General features: G+C 46.3%; 1 protein-coding gene across 3 annotated transcripts in view; it reads right to left on the bottom strand.

The window, feature by feature from the left end:
• Nucleotides 1–19,645, bottom strand: part of LOC144169562 (unconventional myosin-IXb-like) — an 80,667-nt gene that overhangs the window by 34,264 nt on the left and 26,758 nt on the right. For 2 of the 3 annotated variants that reach the window (XM_077698792.1, XM_077698794.1), the window contains exons 9-27: nucleotides 18,787–18,864; nucleotides 17,790–17,879; nucleotides 16,193–16,306; nucleotides 15,040–15,177; nucleotides 14,818–14,939; nucleotides 14,525–14,666; nucleotides 12,668–12,869; nucleotides 11,817–11,889; nucleotides 7,964–8,113; nucleotides 6,013–6,052; nucleotides 5,780–5,881; nucleotides 5,451–5,531; nucleotides 4,678–4,788; nucleotides 4,447–4,572; nucleotides 3,739–3,888; nucleotides 3,329–3,507; nucleotides 2,547–2,672; nucleotides 924–1,128; nucleotides 44–124 (exon numbers count right to left, since the gene is read on the bottom strand). In XM_077698792.1, the coding sequence (XP_077554918.1) occupies nucleotides 44–124; nucleotides 924–1,128; nucleotides 2,547–2,672; nucleotides 3,329–3,507; nucleotides 3,739–3,888; nucleotides 4,447–4,572; nucleotides 4,678–4,788; nucleotides 5,451–5,531; nucleotides 5,780–5,881; nucleotides 6,013–6,052; nucleotides 7,964–8,113; nucleotides 11,817–11,889; nucleotides 12,668–12,869; nucleotides 14,525–14,666; nucleotides 14,818–14,939; nucleotides 15,040–15,177; nucleotides 16,193–16,306; nucleotides 17,790–17,879; nucleotides 18,787–18,864 (2,310 nt within the window). The remainder of the gene's footprint in view (nucleotides 1–43; nucleotides 125–923; nucleotides 1,129–2,546; nucleotides 2,673–3,328; nucleotides 3,508–3,738; nucleotides 3,889–4,446; nucleotides 4,573–4,677; nucleotides 4,789–5,450; nucleotides 5,532–5,779; nucleotides 5,882–6,012; nucleotides 6,053–7,963; nucleotides 8,114–11,816; nucleotides 11,890–12,667; nucleotides 12,870–14,524; nucleotides 14,667–14,817; nucleotides 14,940–15,039; nucleotides 15,178–16,192; nucleotides 16,307–17,789; nucleotides 17,880–18,786; nucleotides 18,865–19,645) is intronic. The other variant, XM_077698793.1, reaches the window with a different exon arrangement.

The raw sequence follows: 19,645 nt of genomic DNA, 5'->3' as shown, positions 1-19,645 counted from the left end.
CTACCAACAAGTGACAACAGACTTCAGCTCGGTGACCACTTACCCTCTTCTTCTGTTGATCAGGAACTTGCTTGTTGAATGAGTTGTCAGGAGTGATCTCTGAGAGGCATTTCCTGACAGGCACCTGCAAGAACAAAGCATCAAAGATACCTTAGCTATGAGGTACGCCTAGGATAAAAAGACCAAAAAAACTGGACACCCTATCCTCCGACACCCCCCAATGCACACCTAAAGCTTGTAAACACGGATTGAAAACACCGTATTTGCTGCAGTGACACTTCGAGTCAAATAAAAGCAAGTGTAAGTATTCATTGTGTTAAAATTTACAGACAAACTAAAGAGTACAAACAAAAAAACGCACTGAATGCGTTCATGTAGGAGCACTATTTTTAGCAGCCTAGATACCAAAAATACAAATGCGCAACGCATTTTTCTGTCTGCATCTTTTTTTCAGGAGTCTATAAAAACTTGAAGCTAATTCACCATTTTATACGGAAATTTTTCACTACTTTCTGGCCATACTTGACTTGAATTCAATTCAAGCTCAAATTTATGTTTGCATACCTCCGGTTATGACTGAATGTGCAATGAAACGGGTGCAGCTAAAACACGGTGTGCCCCTTTCGATTTGTCTGAACTGCTTTGGGGATGTAGGAACAACTCTGTTATACCGAGTGTCCCACATTGTCGTTTGATCCGGAAAATCTCTACACACCCACCACCTTGCAGTTTTAAACTACGGAATAGGTTGCCGTGAACATGGAAGATGACTTTACTCGTGGCAACTATGCAAAATGCCTTCCATGAGCAAGACATTTGTGGACAGTCAGCACCCAGCATCCGGGCACACTCATTTCGGAGCCTTTCCAGAATCTACTGCCCTGCTAGCCCCAGCCGGGGCAGCTTTGAGGCCGTGCACGCACCTTCTGCGTCTCCTTGCCCTTGAGTGGCATGTTGCTGGCTTCGCTGGTGCTCAGCTTGTGAATCAGGTTCTTCTTCTCCCTGAAGGTGGCTTCTCCCCGCATCGTGACGGATGCCTCAGCCCCGGGCGACATCGGCGGCGAGGCCATGCCGTTGCCCCCTCCCTCCGAGGCCAGGCTCTCGTTCTCTGAGTCCTCGTGTGTGCTCCTGCATCCCACAAACCCAATTATGAAACATGGTTGGCCAGGTAACAACAATTTCGAACAAAAAGTGAACTTTTCAAAAGCCGATACGACCTGTATTCCGAACAAGATGCTTCACATACAGCAGGCCTCAAACTTCAACAACACGCATCCAAATTACTGCTGAGGCCCACGAGCATTTCTGCCACTAGCGGCAAAAAAGAAAGTAAGCCCTGCGAAACAATTCTGCTGCCTTTCTCTCGTTTTTTTTACCCCTTGGTGCATGCCACATACCGTATTTACACGATTATAGGTCGACCCTTTTTTTAAATTTGACTACCCAGTGTTGGGGGGTAGACTTAGAATCGAAATAAAACCGTGTACCGCTAGTAACGGCAAGGGAAACGAGAAATCAGGTGTGCTACAAGGTGGGGAGAGCCTTGCACACTCGTTTCCATGGTTATGGTCAAAGCGTAGCGTATTAATTTACTGTTGCATACATTCTAGCGTCAACAAAGGTGATTCCGACTTTGAAAGTTAGCGTTCGCGATCTGTGCCCTTTGTGCGACTAGGTAACCTCCCACCAACGCGTTCGGAAGTGTACTGAATAACGGGATATGATTGTGCCTCCGTTAGCGCCGCGCATTGAATCAAGGAATTCGCTAATACTTTTTTTGTTTATTAGAGACGAACAAAATGCTTCTTGAATGCGAATAACGTACTCACAAATAAAAGAAAATCGCGAGCGGCCGCTTCAGTCAGCCACCATATTTGTTTTGATATCGCGCGGCAGTGGCCGCTGCCGGTAGCTTCGATTGTCTCGCAGCGAATGTGTTCACATGATTGGAAGTAAAGTTTCCTGCTCAACCCACAGCACATCGTTATTCCGCATGCTTGCACAGAAGCTTCTCTTTTTTAACATCTACTGCACGCACCACGAGCGTACGGCTCGTGGGGGAGCATCGATCATTGATGGAAGAGCCGCCGTAGGGGGGGTATTGGTAATTGACGGAAGAGCTTCTCTCAGCACTCGTTCACAGCAGCGCTCAAATGGGCTGCTTTCTGCGCTCGTAATTTTTTTTTTTAGAGATGCAACTTTAGAGGGGTCGACCTACATTCAAGTCAACCTACAATTGTGTAAATACGGTACTTTGTGCATAGCTTCCAAAAATGCTGACACTTCCTGAACTAAGCAAAGCTCCGTCAGCCACAGTGATTTTTGGAACCTCTTTTTGTAAGCCATGTATGAATGAAATGTAATAGTTAGTAGAGACCATTAACAACAGAGTGCCCCAAGAAAATGAAGCCACGGTACATTCTCGAGCTATCGTTGCATCATGAACCATAGCTTCCACATCTCTTTCTTCCTAGCTGAGCCCAATCTTCATTACCTCCTCACCACAGCACAGGCTATTCATGCCAGCCAAGAAAAAAAAAACGCACTCTTCAGAGTCAATGGACCGTCGCGGCTGCAGCTGATCGGCTCCTGCGATGCCATTGGGGAGCAGGAGACCCTTCTGTCCTCGAAAGGCTGCGGCCATCCTGCTCTGCTGATGCCTTCCAGCCATCCTGCACACACACATTTGGATCATCAGTGTCTCACCCCTTTCTTCACATGATCCACACACATCGCAACCCAGGCAGCACACATAATACAGAGGTACCACAACTATACAAGTGAACATTACATGTTGCTGCTGAGCAGTAATTATCACAGTGTTCCTTGCTCTGATGCAGAGAAGGTGCTATCCTAACTACAACCACTGTGAACTTCCACTAAAAGCAGGGACGTTGCACAAACGAAATAGCGTAACAAACCTCTGTGCCATAATCCAAATATGCCATGGCAAAGACAATGCAGTGGCAACAGCATTTCTTAGCACCAGCAAAATCTTTCAAAGGGGCTTGTAAGACGTGAGGTCACCATGCTGAGTGATTTGAATTACTATGTACTTGCCTAAATACAGAGGCAAGATTCTGCCAAGATCTCTTCCTTCAGTTCTAACGGCTTGTGAAATGAAATGAGATAACCCGATAAGGGCACACTTGTCACTTGTGAGCCTTGGCCAACTTTCTAACAGAAAAGAAATAAATTTTTGCAGAACTATGCCAGAACTTGCGTCGTAACATGGTTGGCGAGGCTTCCTCGTCAGTCCTTACAACGTAACACACATTTCCCCAGGGGTTACATCAGGCTCCCCGTGTGGGACCTCCCCGACACTGACCTCCTCCTGAACAGGAATCCCCTGCAGGCGCCCTGGAAGGCCACGATGGAGTGGTGCAGCTGCCAGGCCCTCCGAGAGTCCCTGTACCGGCGCCAGCTCCGCTGCAGCACAATGGCCGCCTCGTGCTGCATCCTCTCCAGGACCAGCCGCCTACGCACCAGGTAGCCCCTCGCGTGGCACTGGGAGCAGGAAAAGGACGAGGAAGAGGCAGGGGGATCGAGCCTTCGTTCTCTGTACTGATGCACCTTTCTTCCCCGTCCCGCTGGCAGCACCACTGCTGTGCGCAACAAGCAAGCCGCAAAAGGTAGTGTCTCATTACCAATTGCGAGCCCCCACTTACTCCTCAAATAAGCACGGAGAAAAAGGCAAACAAGGAGAGGCATCTTGGGCCCTGGCACAGAGGGCAGTACCTGCAGCCTGACGACGGCCGCCCTGAGCAGGCGGAAGTGCCTGCGCTGCAGCCAGGCCCTGATGTAACGCTGCACCGTGATGATGCGCTGCAGGATCTGCAGGTGCAGCAGCTCGTCCAGCTTCAGCTTCTCGCTCTCACGCAGAAACACCTGTGCATCGACATATGAGAGAGGAGGCCCCGTCACACAACCTCCACTTCACCGTTTCAGGTCAAGCCTTACCATTCATTCATGCAGCCACAAATCAATCCCAAGTTCCTGCAGGCCACTATGACTGGCCACTACTACGAAGTGTGTACTGGCCACTACAACAAAGCTAGGTGGTTAACAAAACGAGGCTAAAGGAACGAAAGGAAATGTCTCCCTCTGCTTAAGTATTGACAGTATTTTCCACCCTGTCCACAGGGTCAGCTGCTTAAGTTCCCAGCTTACACCACATTACACCTTCCAGACTCAACAGACAAAAATAGAGAGAGGAAGCGATAACATGCCAGCACTTGTCTGCACACCCTCCACATTTCCTCCAAAAGTCATTTCAACAAGCGATCCTATAGGTGCAACACATGCCACCACCACCCTCTCTGCAGAGCTCTGGCAGTCACTTTACTCAGTATAAAGAACTGAACAGCCCGTGCGCACAGCCTTTCTCATTTTGGAGATCGTCTCTTCTTGCGAGAGACCAGAAGAAAAGGGAGGGGGGTGCCTTGCCTTGGTCTTGCCCATCTGGTAGTTGTTCCGATCTAGGTTGACCCGCAGTAGAAAGTCCCGGATGTCGCTCCTCGAACTGATGAGCCCACGCGGGAGCAGCACCCGGTAGCGTTGAATGAACTCCTGCTCAAAGGCGAGAGCGGGCGGAGACCACAATGGTAAGCACTGCTGTACCCCCACAAGAGGGAAAAGAGCGGCGGCACAGTTTGACTTGGCAGGAAATCCAGCTACCTCGAATGGGAGGCGGACGCTGTAGCCAGACTGTCGTATCCGCACAGTCTCCAGCATGCCCGTGTACCTCAGCTGCTGGAGGATGACGCCCTCGTCAAACGAGCAGGGCACCTGGAAAAAAAAGACCGGAAAGCACATGCAGTTGAAGTGAGCCTCCTGAAGTGAGCTACTGCTTTTTACCGTTCTAATGAGCACATGCCCTATTTAACTTAGTTGGCGTTTCCTATAATTCTCAAAAACAACATGAGGCTGTATGCTAAGCCCAACAACTAACACTGTGCTTTAGTTAAACCTTACAATGGGAGACATGAACAGCCAGAATTACAGATTGTAGCAGCCCACTATTTCTAGTGTTCGCACTAATTAAGAGGTGCGTGAAGTACCGATAGTTTTAATCTCAGTGGCCGCTGATGATAGAGCGAGTTGAAATGCCCATTAACGTAAGTTTGTGGGCCTACCTCCCACTATCTGACAAACAAGAAAGCACCATCGCCAGAGGATGCACCCAAGGATGCACTCAGGAACAACCGAATGCGTCCCTTATGCAACACCCCATCTCAACGGTTTCTTTAAGGTCTCAAGGGTTTGAAGGTCTCAACAGAGCGACGTGAGGAAGTTTACTGTCAAATGGCAAAACCGGTGCTAAAAGAAAAGATGCCCTTATGTAAGAAAGTAAGCTTTGCTCTCCAGTGTTTCAACTGCTTCAGTGAATGCACTTGCTCATAGCAGAGCCAACACAATGATGACGGAACCCCAGCGGTGAAGGTGCTCACCTTGCCAGCATTCGACTTGATGCAGCGGACAAAAAATGGGTTGGCCTGACTGAGGGCCTCCATCAAGTGGCTCAGGGAAACCTGCACAAAGGCACCAAAAGGGGCAAGCCAAATGTTATTACCACATCAATAGGCGAACTGAACAATTCAAAGCTGCATTGCAAAGTATCCAAAATTGGACACTACCAATGCATTACAACTCCCCCCCCAAGAAAAAAAAAAAGAAAGGTGGATGTGGCCCACTAAGGGCCAAAAATTGACGCCTTTAGTTATGTCCTCTAACTCTAATGAAAACCTAAGCTCTCAGCCACGCTGACTGAAATGGTCACCTGAAACTGGGCTGTGACCGTCGGTGGCTTTCTCCCTGTCCGCTGAGGATGAGGGTGCGTCTTGCCAACAACCGTCTTGACGCTCTGCAGGTTCTTCAGCCCCTGAAAATCGAAACAACGGCCGCCATCACTCCAGCAACAAGACTCCTTATGAAGAACACTGGAAATCTGAAGAAATGTTACGAGAAAGTAGCTCAAGATTCGGGGCAAAAAGAGAAGCTTCGGTGCATTACCTTGTCCACTCTGTTGCGTGACCTGGTGTTCTTGTTTTTCCTGTTGATGTAAAAATGAGAACAGTGTCTTGGCAAAACAAAACACAAAATGCAGCCAAAAACTGTGTCAGCAGTGACTTTCAGCAACTAGTTACCGTAACAAAATATGCACTAGTTCAAACACTGAAAACAAAAAACAAAAAAAAAATCAAGGAAGACCACAATTTCAAAATGGCTCCTTGATGGCAATGCAAAGTACAAAAACCGGAATGTCACGGCAACATAAGGAACTGTTTAAACACAGGCACTCTGAAAGCCTTTACAAGGTGCCCAAAAGCTCATTTTTTTCCCCCGTGCTATCCCGAATTAGTGCAGTCTAGATCGTGTCAAATTTTTTTTTTCGCAACAGTCCACCCCACTCGCACAACCTTGACACCAGATAAGTTGCGGGGACTTTTTCAGCACTCATGCCTTGTTTGCACAGGTGGTTGGACCTAGTGTGTGTTTCGTCTCTTCTGCAGCTTTGTCCCTGCATTAATGTTCGCTAGTACAATGAATTCCTTAGTAACCAACTCGCAAACTTTCCGCTTTAGTGGGCCTAGCCTGGTTTGCATCAGCCATCTTCACTAGTGGTGTGGTCACTTGTGTGCTAGCTTCCTTACTGGCTGCGCAAAGAATGCCATCCGCACTGCACCACGTTACTAGTTGATGAGGACGCTGAAGGGGGCCTCACACTGGTCTCCTGCCACCCCCCTGTTTCTAAGGATGAGCCCCCAACCATCTCCACCGTGGCCTGTTTGGACATTACAACCATTTGTGCAGGGACCCTCATGGGAGACTCTATCAGTGCTGGTTACCAAAGAAACCTTGTTCCTGTGACCCTGATGAAGAGGTAACAGAGACTAAGCCCAGGCACAACTAAGCAATCCAGGCAGCATTTTGTCTCTCTACTACTCTGGTATGTGAGTTGTACCCTTTCAGCACTAAAGTCGATTTCAGTGCCGAGCATAGCAGCAGCCTGTCTACTGTATCTTAGTTCTTGTTATAGAAAGGTAGTTGGGGTTGTTTCCCTGACATCCTGTAAGCTAGCCCACAGAGTGCAGCAAGTGTACCTATGCATACCTGTCAGGTTCGTCGGATGGCATTAGGGAGATCTGAGGGGGGGCGGGGGATTACTAAAAGCACAATGGTATATTTTACATGCATTTTTAATTTAGTTGCAACAGAGCAGGTACCGAACTACATCGTCCAAACTACTAACAGCCTACACCACTGGTCACTTGCTAAATCTTCAACGTGACCGACGCCGCCGTTTTTAGAAGTTCTGTGAATACTGATGAGGCTAACAATGTTTACCTCCACGGCACTTCACCAAAAGAACGTTAACTGCAGGTATAAAACATCTGCAGGTCACCATGCTGTCAGACATGGATGTCAGAAATCCATGTTGTCGGACATGAATGCTCGGTTTTTTTTCTGCTATTCTGAACTGCTTCTCACATTTAGTGTTGCTACGGTACTGACCAGTTCAACTTCTACGCATAACCGACAACACTTTTTAATCTCTTCACTGATAACAATGTCGACTGGTGTAGGATCGGATTGGTTTTTCAGGTAGCTCCGGTGTAATGTGGCCAGACTTCAAGAAAGATTGGCAGAACAATGGTACGTTTCCGGGAGATTTTTGCTTCGGTCGTACAATCGTACAAAACCATCAAAATTCGGGAGTCTCCCAGATTATTTGGGAAACCTGACAGGTGTGCCTTTGCCAATTGCCTCACACATCGATTCTCACAGCACATTATACCGGTGGTATAAGGCAGCATGTGGAAAAGCCCCTCTTTCAATGTTATGCCCAAGAAAGCAGAATTCAAGCAGAGAGCCAGACAAGAATCTTCCCTGTCTGAAGAGCTTGAAAGCGTATACATACACATACAAAATAACAGGAAGGACAGCCCTGTGCGGAGCTTACATCATGATCTGGTTTGCTCGCTCAAGAACGCTAGCCTCGCTCGCGCAAAGGTGGGTGTTCCCACGATGCACGGGGCAGGAGGTGGCGGCAAGGATGCCAGGGCAAGCACCCGAACCCAGAGACGACCGTCGTGAGGAAGCCTGGTTGCTGCTGCAAGCACAAAACACACTGCTCGTTAGCGTTCTCTCTCTCTCTCTCTCTTTTCTACTCTTAACACCCCTTCATTGACAGCCACAACTTCGTGATTCTGCAGCAGCCCACAACTGCAGTAGTGGAACATTCACCATACAAATCTTTTGCATACCAAAAGATATCCATATTAACCAAAACAAGCCAAAAATGCAAAAATTCACAAAGAAAACACCTTTGTTTTCTCTATGCACCTTGCTAAGTGAGACAGGTCCTTCTTTGTATAGTTTATTTTATCCACAATGACGACTTTGTGCAGCTTTTCATGCACCAGACCTGTTCTGACAGTAAGCCACTTAATGTACACTGTTACTGCCAGTACATGATCGTAGCTTTGGTTTCTAATGTGTAGAGTTACGCACTCTTCATTGCCAGCCCACCCTTCGAGGTCACACTGATCAGCATCAAAAACAACAAGATGACAGGTACTGCACTGGTGGGAGCAGTAGGAGAAACGTGTCAGCAAGCAACAAAGCAGAGGTGCTCCGTACACAAGTCCTTTGGCTAGGTTTCTATGAAAATGAAAACTATGCTGGTTATTTGATAGTGTAGACTATTTATAACGTAGCCACTTATAATGCAAGACCGGATATAACGCGGGTTTCCCTGGCCACCGGTAGGCCACCCGTAGAACTCAATGCATAAGCACACCAATTATTAATGGGGTTTCCCGAAGCACAATACACCACTTATAGTGTGGTTTTTTTGGCGGGTACGTTGATCAACCGGCGCAGCTGAGGCATCGTTTTTAGGGTTGCAAAAAAGAAAGACAAAAGATTTAGCCGTCCGACGCAGCCCGCCCTCCCTTCTCTCCTCGAACTTAGACACAGAAAACAATATAGGCACCCTTTAGTTCACGTGTTCTGTTTACATTCGCGTGATAACCACAACTGCCCTTACTCTCGGCACGTTTCTGAAGGCAGCGAGCCGGCACCCCTCTTCGTGCACAGTAAGTTGCGTTTAGAACCATCTGCAGATAAGCGAGCACCTTTTTTCCTTTTCGAACATCTAGAGATAGCTAGCCAAGCCGCGATGCTGGAGGTTCCCACTACTTGTGAGTTGTGCTGATAGCAACCACCTTCGTCATCGCAAACACAAGGCGAGGATGAAAAAAAAAAAAAAAAAAAACGGCTAGCGTTCTCATTTCATTATTTCGCCGGTGTAAGCCTGGCTGCTTCCCTCTCTGCAGCATCCGTTCTTCTAGATGCCAAGAAACGCAGATTCATCAAAACAAACACAAAGTGTAAGTTCAAGCCGTGCTCGAGGCTTAGATGGTGCAGCAGCGTCTGATGTGGAAAAAAAAGAAGCTACCAAGACTGTGCCCCTGTTTTTTTTTAAGTGGCGTTCATTTGAGTGATGATAAACAAAGAATGGTTGAAAGGTCGGCTGGTATATGTGGTTGGATTCGCACGTTTTGTTTACAGTGTGGTACCGCTTATAGAGCGGATTCTCGCGACTCCCGTGACATACGTTAAAAGCGATCTACACTATACTAAGTCGATATACAGTGTAGACCGCTTATAACGCATGTCGCGGGAGCCGCAAAAATCCGCACTATAAGCGGTACCGCACTATAACCAAAACACGCGCGAATTCAACCACATCGCCACCTATCTCTCAAGTCAACCTATATTTATCATCACTCAAACGCACAGCACTTAAAAACGAAGGCACGGTCTATATTTCGTATTATTTTTCACATCAGCCGCTGCTGCACGGCAAAAGCGCAGTCTCACAAACGGCGAGCGCGGCTTTAACTTCCGTTGTGTTTGTTTTGAAAGACCATGGCTGCGTTTTTAGCGTCTATGAACAGACGCCGCAAGACGTGATAAAAACGCCCGCGGGATTTTTTTTTTTTTTACCCCACCTTGCCGAAGGCGGCAGCTTATCAGCGCAACGTACTGGTGGTGGAAATCTTCGGCTTCGCGCGGCTCGAATGTTCGGAAAGGGAAAGAGCGGTGGCTTATCTGCAACAACGTTCTAAAGCGTGAACCGCGTGGTAGATTTGGTATCGCGAAAACGTGCAGTGCACGCCAGCGCGGATACAACTGGCGTTGTGTGGGCGGCGCGGTAAGAGGCGGCAACATGGCGTCGGCATTGGCCTTGAAGCGGTGCAGGCAGTTCCAGTAAGTTCCAGCGACCGCTTCTAACCCATCGCTGAAATGCCGCACGGGGCGCAAGCAAAGATGCTCATGCAAGAAAAGAGCTAATAATGTGGGCGAAAAGTGGAATATAAACTGCCATCCACGCTGCTTGTGAAAGCGCCCATCAAAAAATACCGCGGTGGTAAGCCTAAACATCTCTGGCGCGGCTAGCCGGCTCGGAGCGGAGCGCTTCGAATCTCCCGCCATTAGGTACGCGTCTCCCCATTGGTGCAAGTCGTCAGGCTCCTCCCACTGCCACGCGAAGAAGCCACCGCAAGCGCGGAATCGCCGACACGAGCACGAAAAAAAAAAAAAAAAACCCAAAAAAACTCGCGCGCAACGCCGATGTGATCGATTCGTGCGCGAAAACGGACCATGCGGTTCACGATAAATAAAATCAACTTGCCGCGCGCGGATGGGGAGTCTGTCGCTATCTTCCGAGGTGCATTAAGCAAGGACAGTTTTGGTTATCAGGTACGCACGAACTAAAGGGTGCCTATTTTTTTTTTCTTTGGGTGTCTACGTTAGAGGAGGGGCAAGGGGTGCACGCTGCATCAGATGGCCGATTTCATCCTTTCTTTTTCTTTTGCTACCCTAAAATGATGCCTCAGCTGCGCCGGTAGATAAGCAGACCCGCCGAAAAACCGCACTATAAACGGTATTGTGCTTCGGCCAACCGCATCTTAAGCGGTATGCTTATGCATTGAGTTCTATGGGAGGCAAACCGGTGGTCGCAAAAACCCGCGTTATATCCGGTCCCGCACTATAAGCGGTTACGTTATAAATGGTCTACACTGTACTACACCCTCATTATGTGAAAAAGTGACGGCGCGAGCTATGCCATGCCCACAAAATGTGGACGAAGTTACCGAGATGCCATCACAGTCAAGACCAAAATAGGTGCAATACTAAAATAGGATCGTTTCCGAATCTCAATTCAGTATACTTCTGAGCTGGTGAGCACAGTAAAATTAGTTAAGGTTATCACATTATCACGTAAATCATAAGTACTGTAACATATCTTAAAAATTTTGTGTTAAAACTCCTTTTACGGCTGCTTTCCTGTGGCCCATCTGGCTGTTGACCAGCTATAGAAGTGGCATCCTCACGTTATTCGTTTTAAAAACTGTAACTGCTAATCATGCAGGGTAGCAAATGAAACGAATCTCAGCACTGTCATAGAGTTTTCTCAGCTCTAAAATGCAGTATAATTTACTGTGAAATGCGAAGCCACTTCAGTACCAAATTACTCCTGTAGAAGCACGCACCAATTCATTTCACTTGTTTCAACCAAAGAATGCGTTCGAAACATCCGAAATTTATCCCATTGGGTGCAATGCACTTCAGCTGGGGAACTTCCAAATTTGTATCATCCTAAAATCCTCATCAGCCGTAATCATATCATTGAGATTCCACTGTATTCGGTAAATGATTCAAGAGTAGCAAGAACGAAAAAAGAAAAAAAAAATGGGTAAATTTGAGAAGCCCGATTACGTCAAGCTTTAATCTTGGAAACTTACCCAAGGAATCCATCGCCGGAATTTCTTGTTTTGTAGCCAGCGGGTGACTTCTTGGGAACGACGCTTGGATGTCCTAGAAATTGAGCACATTAGGGCAATGCTCAGTTAGCCACAAAATCTCTCTCTTGATGCAATAAAACCCTTGCATAATCATTGTTTTTTTCTCCCCGTTTCACCCATGCTGCCTTAGCCATTTAGGATAACAGCTAAAAGGACAGGTGTTCCTTCGATCCCTACTGGAAAACTTTTTCTCACATACTGCAATCAAGTGGTAGGATAAGTTGCCATGGCAAAACACTTCTTGGTTGAAGTAAAACTTAGGCTGGTGCATTTAATGCAGGCACTGGGTGATATAGAACCATCTGTGGCTACCCCTGCCACATTACCCGACAGCAACAAACAAGTAGATGCAACAGGTGCTTTGCCTGCCTAGCTCATGAAAAGAACATCCACTGCCTTGAAAGACTTGAAAAATCATACCCCGCCTAACACAGAATCAGTTTCAATGCTGTTTGTCATGAAAAGGAGGGAATGCACTATCTCTCTTTTTTTTTGCAAATTGTGTTTGCCTTTCTAGCTGAGAGCATTAGTGACTAATCTGTAAAGAAAACAAAAAATTTGCCCTGCTTTCACTGGCACACAAGGCGACCGACAACTGCATGTGGATTGATGCAGTAATGGTGAGCTACGGCCTCTCAGAATTAATTCCTTTTGCCATCTGGTCCTGTGGCAATTTGGCGCTCCACGATTCCACAAATGGCCTAGCCACAGCGCACGGACTACCCCCAGAGCCCAACACTGTTTCCACAACTGGCCAGGTGGCGAGAAGACGAGCGGAAGGTGGTAGGTACCCTGTCCTCCGGGGTGCACGTGCGAGGTGGCGGAGGGGCGCTTGAGTGCGTGGTAGGAGCGGAAGAAGGCCCTGAGGATGGCCCAGCGGAAGACGGCCACGGGGTCGGCGCCCACCAGCTCCCGCACAAGAGCCACGCTGGAGCTCTTCAGCACCATCACAACGTCGGGACGCATCAGGTCCAGGTTCTTCTCCTTGAAGTCCTGCAGCGGGGGAAGAGAGAGGCAACACGCCCTAGGTGAAGGAGGACGCTGCTCAGGGCTTTGGTTTTGTACGGCCGGCAGGCTGTGTAACATGGTGCCACATCCCTACCTTGCACAGCGTTAAAATGAAGATACCTTCTTAAAGACAGTGTAAACTTGCCCCCAAGGTTTCTCCCCACTTCTTCCAGGCACTGAGAAGCTCCGACGTATTAAAATTAACAGATCTTAGTTGCCGCACCTTCTGTTCTATAGGTCAGGTTCTAAAGAGAATATTTACACTTTATAGGGTCATGGAAATTTAATGCACTCGCTGGACACATATGAACAACAGATAATTACTTTCATATCATTATTGTTAAATTACAACTGGACGACTTTTCCCCAACAACAGCCCCTGGATACTGACTGCCACCAAGAGCACAAACACGTAGTCTTCCTTTAAGCACTGTAAAGTGGTAAGTCAGGTTTACGCACATTCCGCATAATTGTGCCCTGCTTGACTTTCCCTCATAACGTATGGTTGATACGACAGCCTCCTGTAGATGTGATGGTCAGGCACTTCAAAAATGACTTTGCTACTGGGGTTCTGTTATAGGTTTTCAAGCAGGCAGTTCAGAAAACAAAGTTAAGAATAGGCACCATATTTTGCTTCACTGCAAGCCCATTCTACTGCAGCATACAGTGAAAGTGGCTCGGGGATACGTCAGCTGCCCTTTTTTTCTCAAGGGGCATGACTTGCAAGGCCTGTTTGTCCCTTCTGATTGCCACAGGTCACATGCTAACATAATGGCATGTGGTGGCCTTTGAATGGAATCAGTAAGGCCTGAAGTAACAAGGCCTGTGGCTGGTGGTTCGCCAATAGTCTTTTAGTGGCATGTCATATCCCATTCAGCTGGTCCTTGTGTGAGCTCACACAGGATCCCCCTCCATTCCACTGACAAATTCCAATGCTGACTTCCACTTATATCTACATTGTTAAGTGAAAGCACATACGTAGTCCCATTATGAATTAAAAAAAAAAGGCTTCTTGAACAGAGGTGCAAATTTCCTAACATTTTCATACAAAAAGCTGTTTACAACACGATGCAACCAATATGGCGGTGCAATTTACAGACCGGATAATATGTCACATGCAAAGTCAGTTGAAATAGTACAAGGCACAATATGAACATACCACAGACTAGAGATTTTCAACCAGCGGAAATGCATGCCTAGGACCTATGCCAGGGATTTGATGTTGAACAAGTCTTTCTTTGTTAAACAGCTAACTTTATTCTTCAGAAAGGTTTGGATGAGCATAGGACATCACTTAAACACAAAAACTGGACATTATATAGCCATCTCAGCATTTGCCCAGCAACAAAGGTGTTTTCCCAGCATAGAAATTGACTAATGAAGCAGAAATTTGTTTCAATCACTAACCTCCAACATTTTGTACCACCCTAAATCATCAGCCAGGAAGACAAGTATATAAGCTAGCATTTATTGTATACAAATGTATTTTTCACAGAATAGATACGTTAACACGCATGCCAACAGACATTGATTATGGTTTCCAACTAGTATGTATGTAACTCCCTAGATGAACCAAACAGTGTGACGAAACACTAGAGACACTTTCCTTTCCCCCGTCCGCTTCTTTGTTTTGTCCTCACCTTAATCTGATACTTGACCCGGCCTGCATAGTGGTGCACCAAGAAGGCATTCTCCCTCTTCTGGGGCATGTCGTAGAACGGGTTCTTCTTGTGGTGGTTCTGGAACTTTTGCAGCAGCATGGCATTGGTGGCCCCGGAGAAACTGCACGCACGGGAACAGAAGGCGACAGATTGGTAAAACATCACAAAGAAGGCAGCTGAAGCCGACTGAGCATCGTTACAAAAGAAGTCCTCCCGGCCCACGGGCAATGCTGAACACCCCCGACCTAAAGGGTTACTCGCGGGGCACGCACTTGCACTGGTCGTTGAGCAAGCAGAGCAGGCCGTGGGGCTTCCCCTCAATGAGGCCCAGGCAGCCCGTGTTGTCGGTGAACTCTATGTTCTTCCAGTGGATGCCCTCCTTCTGGTACTCTTCCTGAAGGCCACGAAAAGGAGGGGCACAGGGTTAGAATGGAAGCAGACAATACGCTGACGAGATTTTCGACCAACGGGCACTGCTGTTGGGGCCACCTCACCTGCTCGTACTTGAAGACATGCTGGTTGAAGTAGTACTGTAGGTGCTCATTGGCAAAGTTGATGCAAAACTGCTCGAAACTGTTGTGGTCGCCAAAGTCTTCAAAGCCAAATATGTCCAGCACACTTATGCTGTTGCCCTGCAAAAGTGGCCATGCACAGATCTCTGTGAGCAGTCGCAGACACTCTTGTTCAGTTTCTTTTCTTTCCTATTCCTGATTTCGCAGCACACACAACAAACAAGGACTATAGGGAGAGCGAGACACACAGGCGCTGACTTGCAACTGATGTTTATTGCTCTGACATCTAGCATATAAATGCAGCAGAAATCTAAGCAACAAAGAACACGTGACAACAAAATAACAAATCTGCCACGACATCACTACCGCCATGTGCTTACACTGTCTAGATAGGTGTTTTCTTTTGCTGATAGCGCGGCAGAAAGTACGATTACAGACCTTTCTTCTTTCTTTGCCATTTCATGAGCCTCAATAATTTCCCTTGTCAGTTTATGCTTATTTTCATACAATATTGTGGTACTATTAAAGATAGGCTCGCACCCAGCAGTCTCTACAATGTATTCCTAGATGGCCGCTTTTGCACTTTTCCACATTGTAACTGTGTTCCTTTAACCTATCGTTAATACATCTCCCTGTTTGCCCGATATATTTTCTGCCACACAATAAAGGGATACTGGTTATTATTTTTTTTAATAATGATATAAAACAACACATCGAAGTAACCAAAGAGAAAATGCCAAAAATGTTCTTGTTTGTTGTAGCAAATGCCACAGCCTGAATTAGGGCTACACAGGAAATGCATGAGAGACCACCACGCAGGATAGTACAACAGAAGCCAATGACACCCAGTGCGAGTGTGTTGCTGCCCAGACTCCCATCCCATCCTACGCACTGTATGTCTTGTGCGAATGGCAAGCCAACTCAACTAGCTCAATGCTCAATGTTATCTCAGAAATGCAATGACTTTTACAATGAACACAATACCTGCAACCCCTCAAAACATGCAAAGCTAACCTAACCTGGACAATGCCATAGGGGGTAACAACTGAAAAGCACACAATCAGATTCTCCAGCCGTTCCTATCTAAACTGATGCATGCCAGAGCTGGACAACCAAGACACAGTGTCAGACGGACCTTGTGCTCCCGAAAGTCCTTGGCCGAGAGCAGTGCGTGGTTGACTTGCATGACAATCCAGTCAAAGAGAGCCCCATAGAGGCATTTGGCCATTGCATCCCGCGTGGCCACCGCCTGGAAAAACACATTGCCAGCACAAGTCAGCTGGGTGTGTCTGTCTATCTAAGAGGACATAGAGTGAAAAACACTTTCACGGTGCTGTGCTTGGCGTACACATTCAGTCAACAAGAAGGATCCATGAGAATATTACCTCGTACACTGTTGGTCAACTACAAAACACTTCTTTGGGGTAAAAAAGCCAGCAGTCTCCTGGCAGTTTGTTTTGTGACAATTTTTTGCACCAAAAATATATTCAACCAGAAAAATTAATGCTTTGTAGCTGCTTTGCAATGGTATGGGCATAAGTTTTTATCCTTAACTGCCTCCTTATTGAGATGGCACCTCATCTTCTCAACAAAGAACATGTGATGCAGAAACCTTTATGGCATAAGCTACGCTACAAGGCCTGCATGTCAGCAAATGACGGCATCTGTCACAAGAAATGATCACCATTAGGCATCCCATGCTTTAGTGTCCTCGCGGATAATTGGCCAAGGGAACACAATTCTTAATTTATACCAGACTTACCATCCCCCCCCAGTGCCAATCGACTATAAAACGGCATGAACACAACCACAGTGCCAGCACTGGCCAGGGACAACGTGGTTGCTGCCATGAGAGTCGTGGTGAATGGATGAACAAACACTGAACTCATTGTCACCTCTTCCTAAACAGCGCCGCTGTCACAACACACGTGAGAGTCACAAAAAAATTTGACATAGCCCATGACATAATTCTGTTCGTGCTGAAGATCATGACACCTCTGTGTGGTCGTCACTGAGTTTTTCTTTAACAGTTTCACAGCTGTTTTTGCGTGCAAACCTCCACAAAAGCAATTTCGCACAACAGGCTTAAATCCCCACTTCCCAAATTCATGGAATGGACATATCTGGGGCACATTATAACCAGCAGTATATTCCTCGTTTGAAGAAAAAAAAGTCTTCCTCAAACTTGATGATTGATTGTAGGGTTTAACGCGCCGACGTGAGGAGCGCCGTAGTGGAGGGCTCCGGATTAATTTTGACCACCTGGGGATCTTTAATGTGCGCCGAAATCTCGTACACACGGGCGTTTTTGCTTTTCGCCTCCATCAGAAAAGCGGCCACCGCGGCCGGGACTCAAACTTGTGACCTCAAGCTCAGCAGCGCAACGCCTTAGCCACTGAGCCACCGTGGCGGGTATCTTCCTCGAACTAATTGCATGTGCATTCATAAAAATGCTCTTTGAAAACCTGCCTCCAGATACTGTAATTAGTGAACAATGAAACACGGCATCCACATTCATTGATAAGTTTGATCACGTGGCTGATAAAAAATTGTCACCATGCCCACCAGGGTCCAACATTCATGCGCACATTTTAATTCCATAAACACAATGCAAACAAAACAAACCACCGCATAATTAACAGAAATTATCATCAAAGCAAGCATAGTTTTTTAATGCTAACACCATTTCTGAGAGCAGAAAGGCAAGACGAGAGTCAAATGCCAGGCCTTACCTCAGGCATCTTGTAGCTTATGACTAATGTCTCCCCGGGGGCTTTGGCACGTTTTGTGGTCAGGGCAGAATTGAGCGTTTCTTCCTTGACCTGGGCCAATGCAAAGACATCGAGTTTTGTGGCGACAAAAAAAAAAAAAAAAAAAAACATGTTTTTTTGTTTATTTGTGTGTGTGTGTGTGTGTGGTGAGGTAATTAAAGGTTGAACACACACATCAAAACAAGCAGTTTAAGCCTTGCAGTTGACTCTAGTTAATGCGAAGTTTACGGGGACCGCAAAAAACTTCCAGTTAAACAAACAGCACAATAATGGCATTGCCATTAGTTCACACAACGTCTCCCTTTTTGATTTTGTTCAGAATCTCAACTTTCATCAAAAATTCAAAGGTACACCACGGAATGCCATGACAGTTGAGACATTGCTAACTTCAAAGCCTGAAGCAAACATCACGCTAACTGCTCACACAAGGCTGTGCACAACAAAGAAGGTTGAGGACCTGAAAAGAGAGAAATGCGTACGCTGGTGCGACTCTCAACTAACCTGCCATTTTATCGACTCTGCGCTGCCTCGGCTGCAATGGCGCCAACACAATGCAAAGCACTATGGTGTTTTGGCGCTTAAAAATTTGGAAATTTATTGAGAAATTACGGTCATCTCAATGCTTCAAAATAACTTCTAATGAACCGATATAATTGGTTTTAGCTTCAAATTATGAAGCAATTTGTTCCACTGAATTGCATGTAAAATAGCCGGGACAAGCATATCCCTTCCAATTAACCAAAAATTCCAATTAAGTGGCGTCAAATTATCGACAGTCAACTGTATATTCTCCCATGTACACATGTGCACATTACACCTCACTGGCTAATACCTTAAAAGCGAAATCCTGGTTATGTATTGGGCTTTTTGGAAAGGTGCAGAACAGGGGTTATTCAAGGCACTGTCTCAATACGGCAGTGTTGAGAAGTTCTGGACAAGTTATGGCATGCAAGCATACCCCAAGGAGTGAGGAGATGAGTGAAAGGACTTCGGGGTTCTTCACTTGCACTGCTTCATCACTGTGGTACGTCGACTTCTGCAAGTGATCAAAGAAGAAACGCCCACAAAAGGGTCACTTCAGACAACATTAACACACATTACGAGTGCTTGTTTGCTTTCTCGATACTTTGTCGCACCTGCTGTTTGTTAGCACACAAAAAACAAGAATGCCCAAGTTCCACAAGCAAGGAAATCATGAACAAAAGGCCCATTATTGCAAATATCAAGCACAGGTTCATTTTCAACTAAGGGGGACACTGGTCTTGAGGACCAAAAATTTGGAAAAAAAAATTAAGTTTCTCTATTAATTTTATTTGCAGTCTACAGGTCCCAAAGATTGTACCAGCAAAATATTATAGCTGTACCATGAGTGTTTACAAAGCTGTCGCCCTTTAAAGTCGCCTAAATCACCATTTTCGCCCATGTTTCTAAACTTCATGCCTTTTCTCAGGACCAACTGTTTTCCCGCGAGGTCAACTGTCGGGTACAATATCTCGGGATGTACTGGTCAGATTTGTATCATTTTTGCTGCATTCAAAAACTTGTGAATAGAACTGTGCTATAAAACCACAAAAATACAAATGCTGTCTTTTCTAGCACAATTTTTCGTGCAGTTCGTTTTACAAAAAGATTGGTAATTGACGAACTGACATTTCATAAATTTACAGAAACAATGCAGAAACAATGCTAAAATTACTGCTGTGGTATAGTTACACTCTCCGGTCCTTCTAGAGCACAAAAGGTAAAAAGTATTTGAGTGTTTCATACGTAGATAATGAAAAAATTGCCTGAAATGGAATGGTATAACATGTTGCACA

This window comes from Haemaphysalis longicornis, unplaced genomic scaffold, assembly GCF_048455015.1.
Source record: "Haemaphysalis longicornis isolate Haplotype H1 unplaced genomic scaffold, Haemaphysalis longicornis Haplotype H1 scaffold_2, whole genome shotgun sequence".
In the NCBI taxonomy this organism is placed as follows: domain Eukaryota; kingdom Metazoa; phylum Arthropoda; class Arachnida; order Ixodida; family Ixodidae; genus Haemaphysalis; species Haemaphysalis longicornis.
This window is presented reverse-complemented; position numbering and strand designations above follow the sequence as displayed.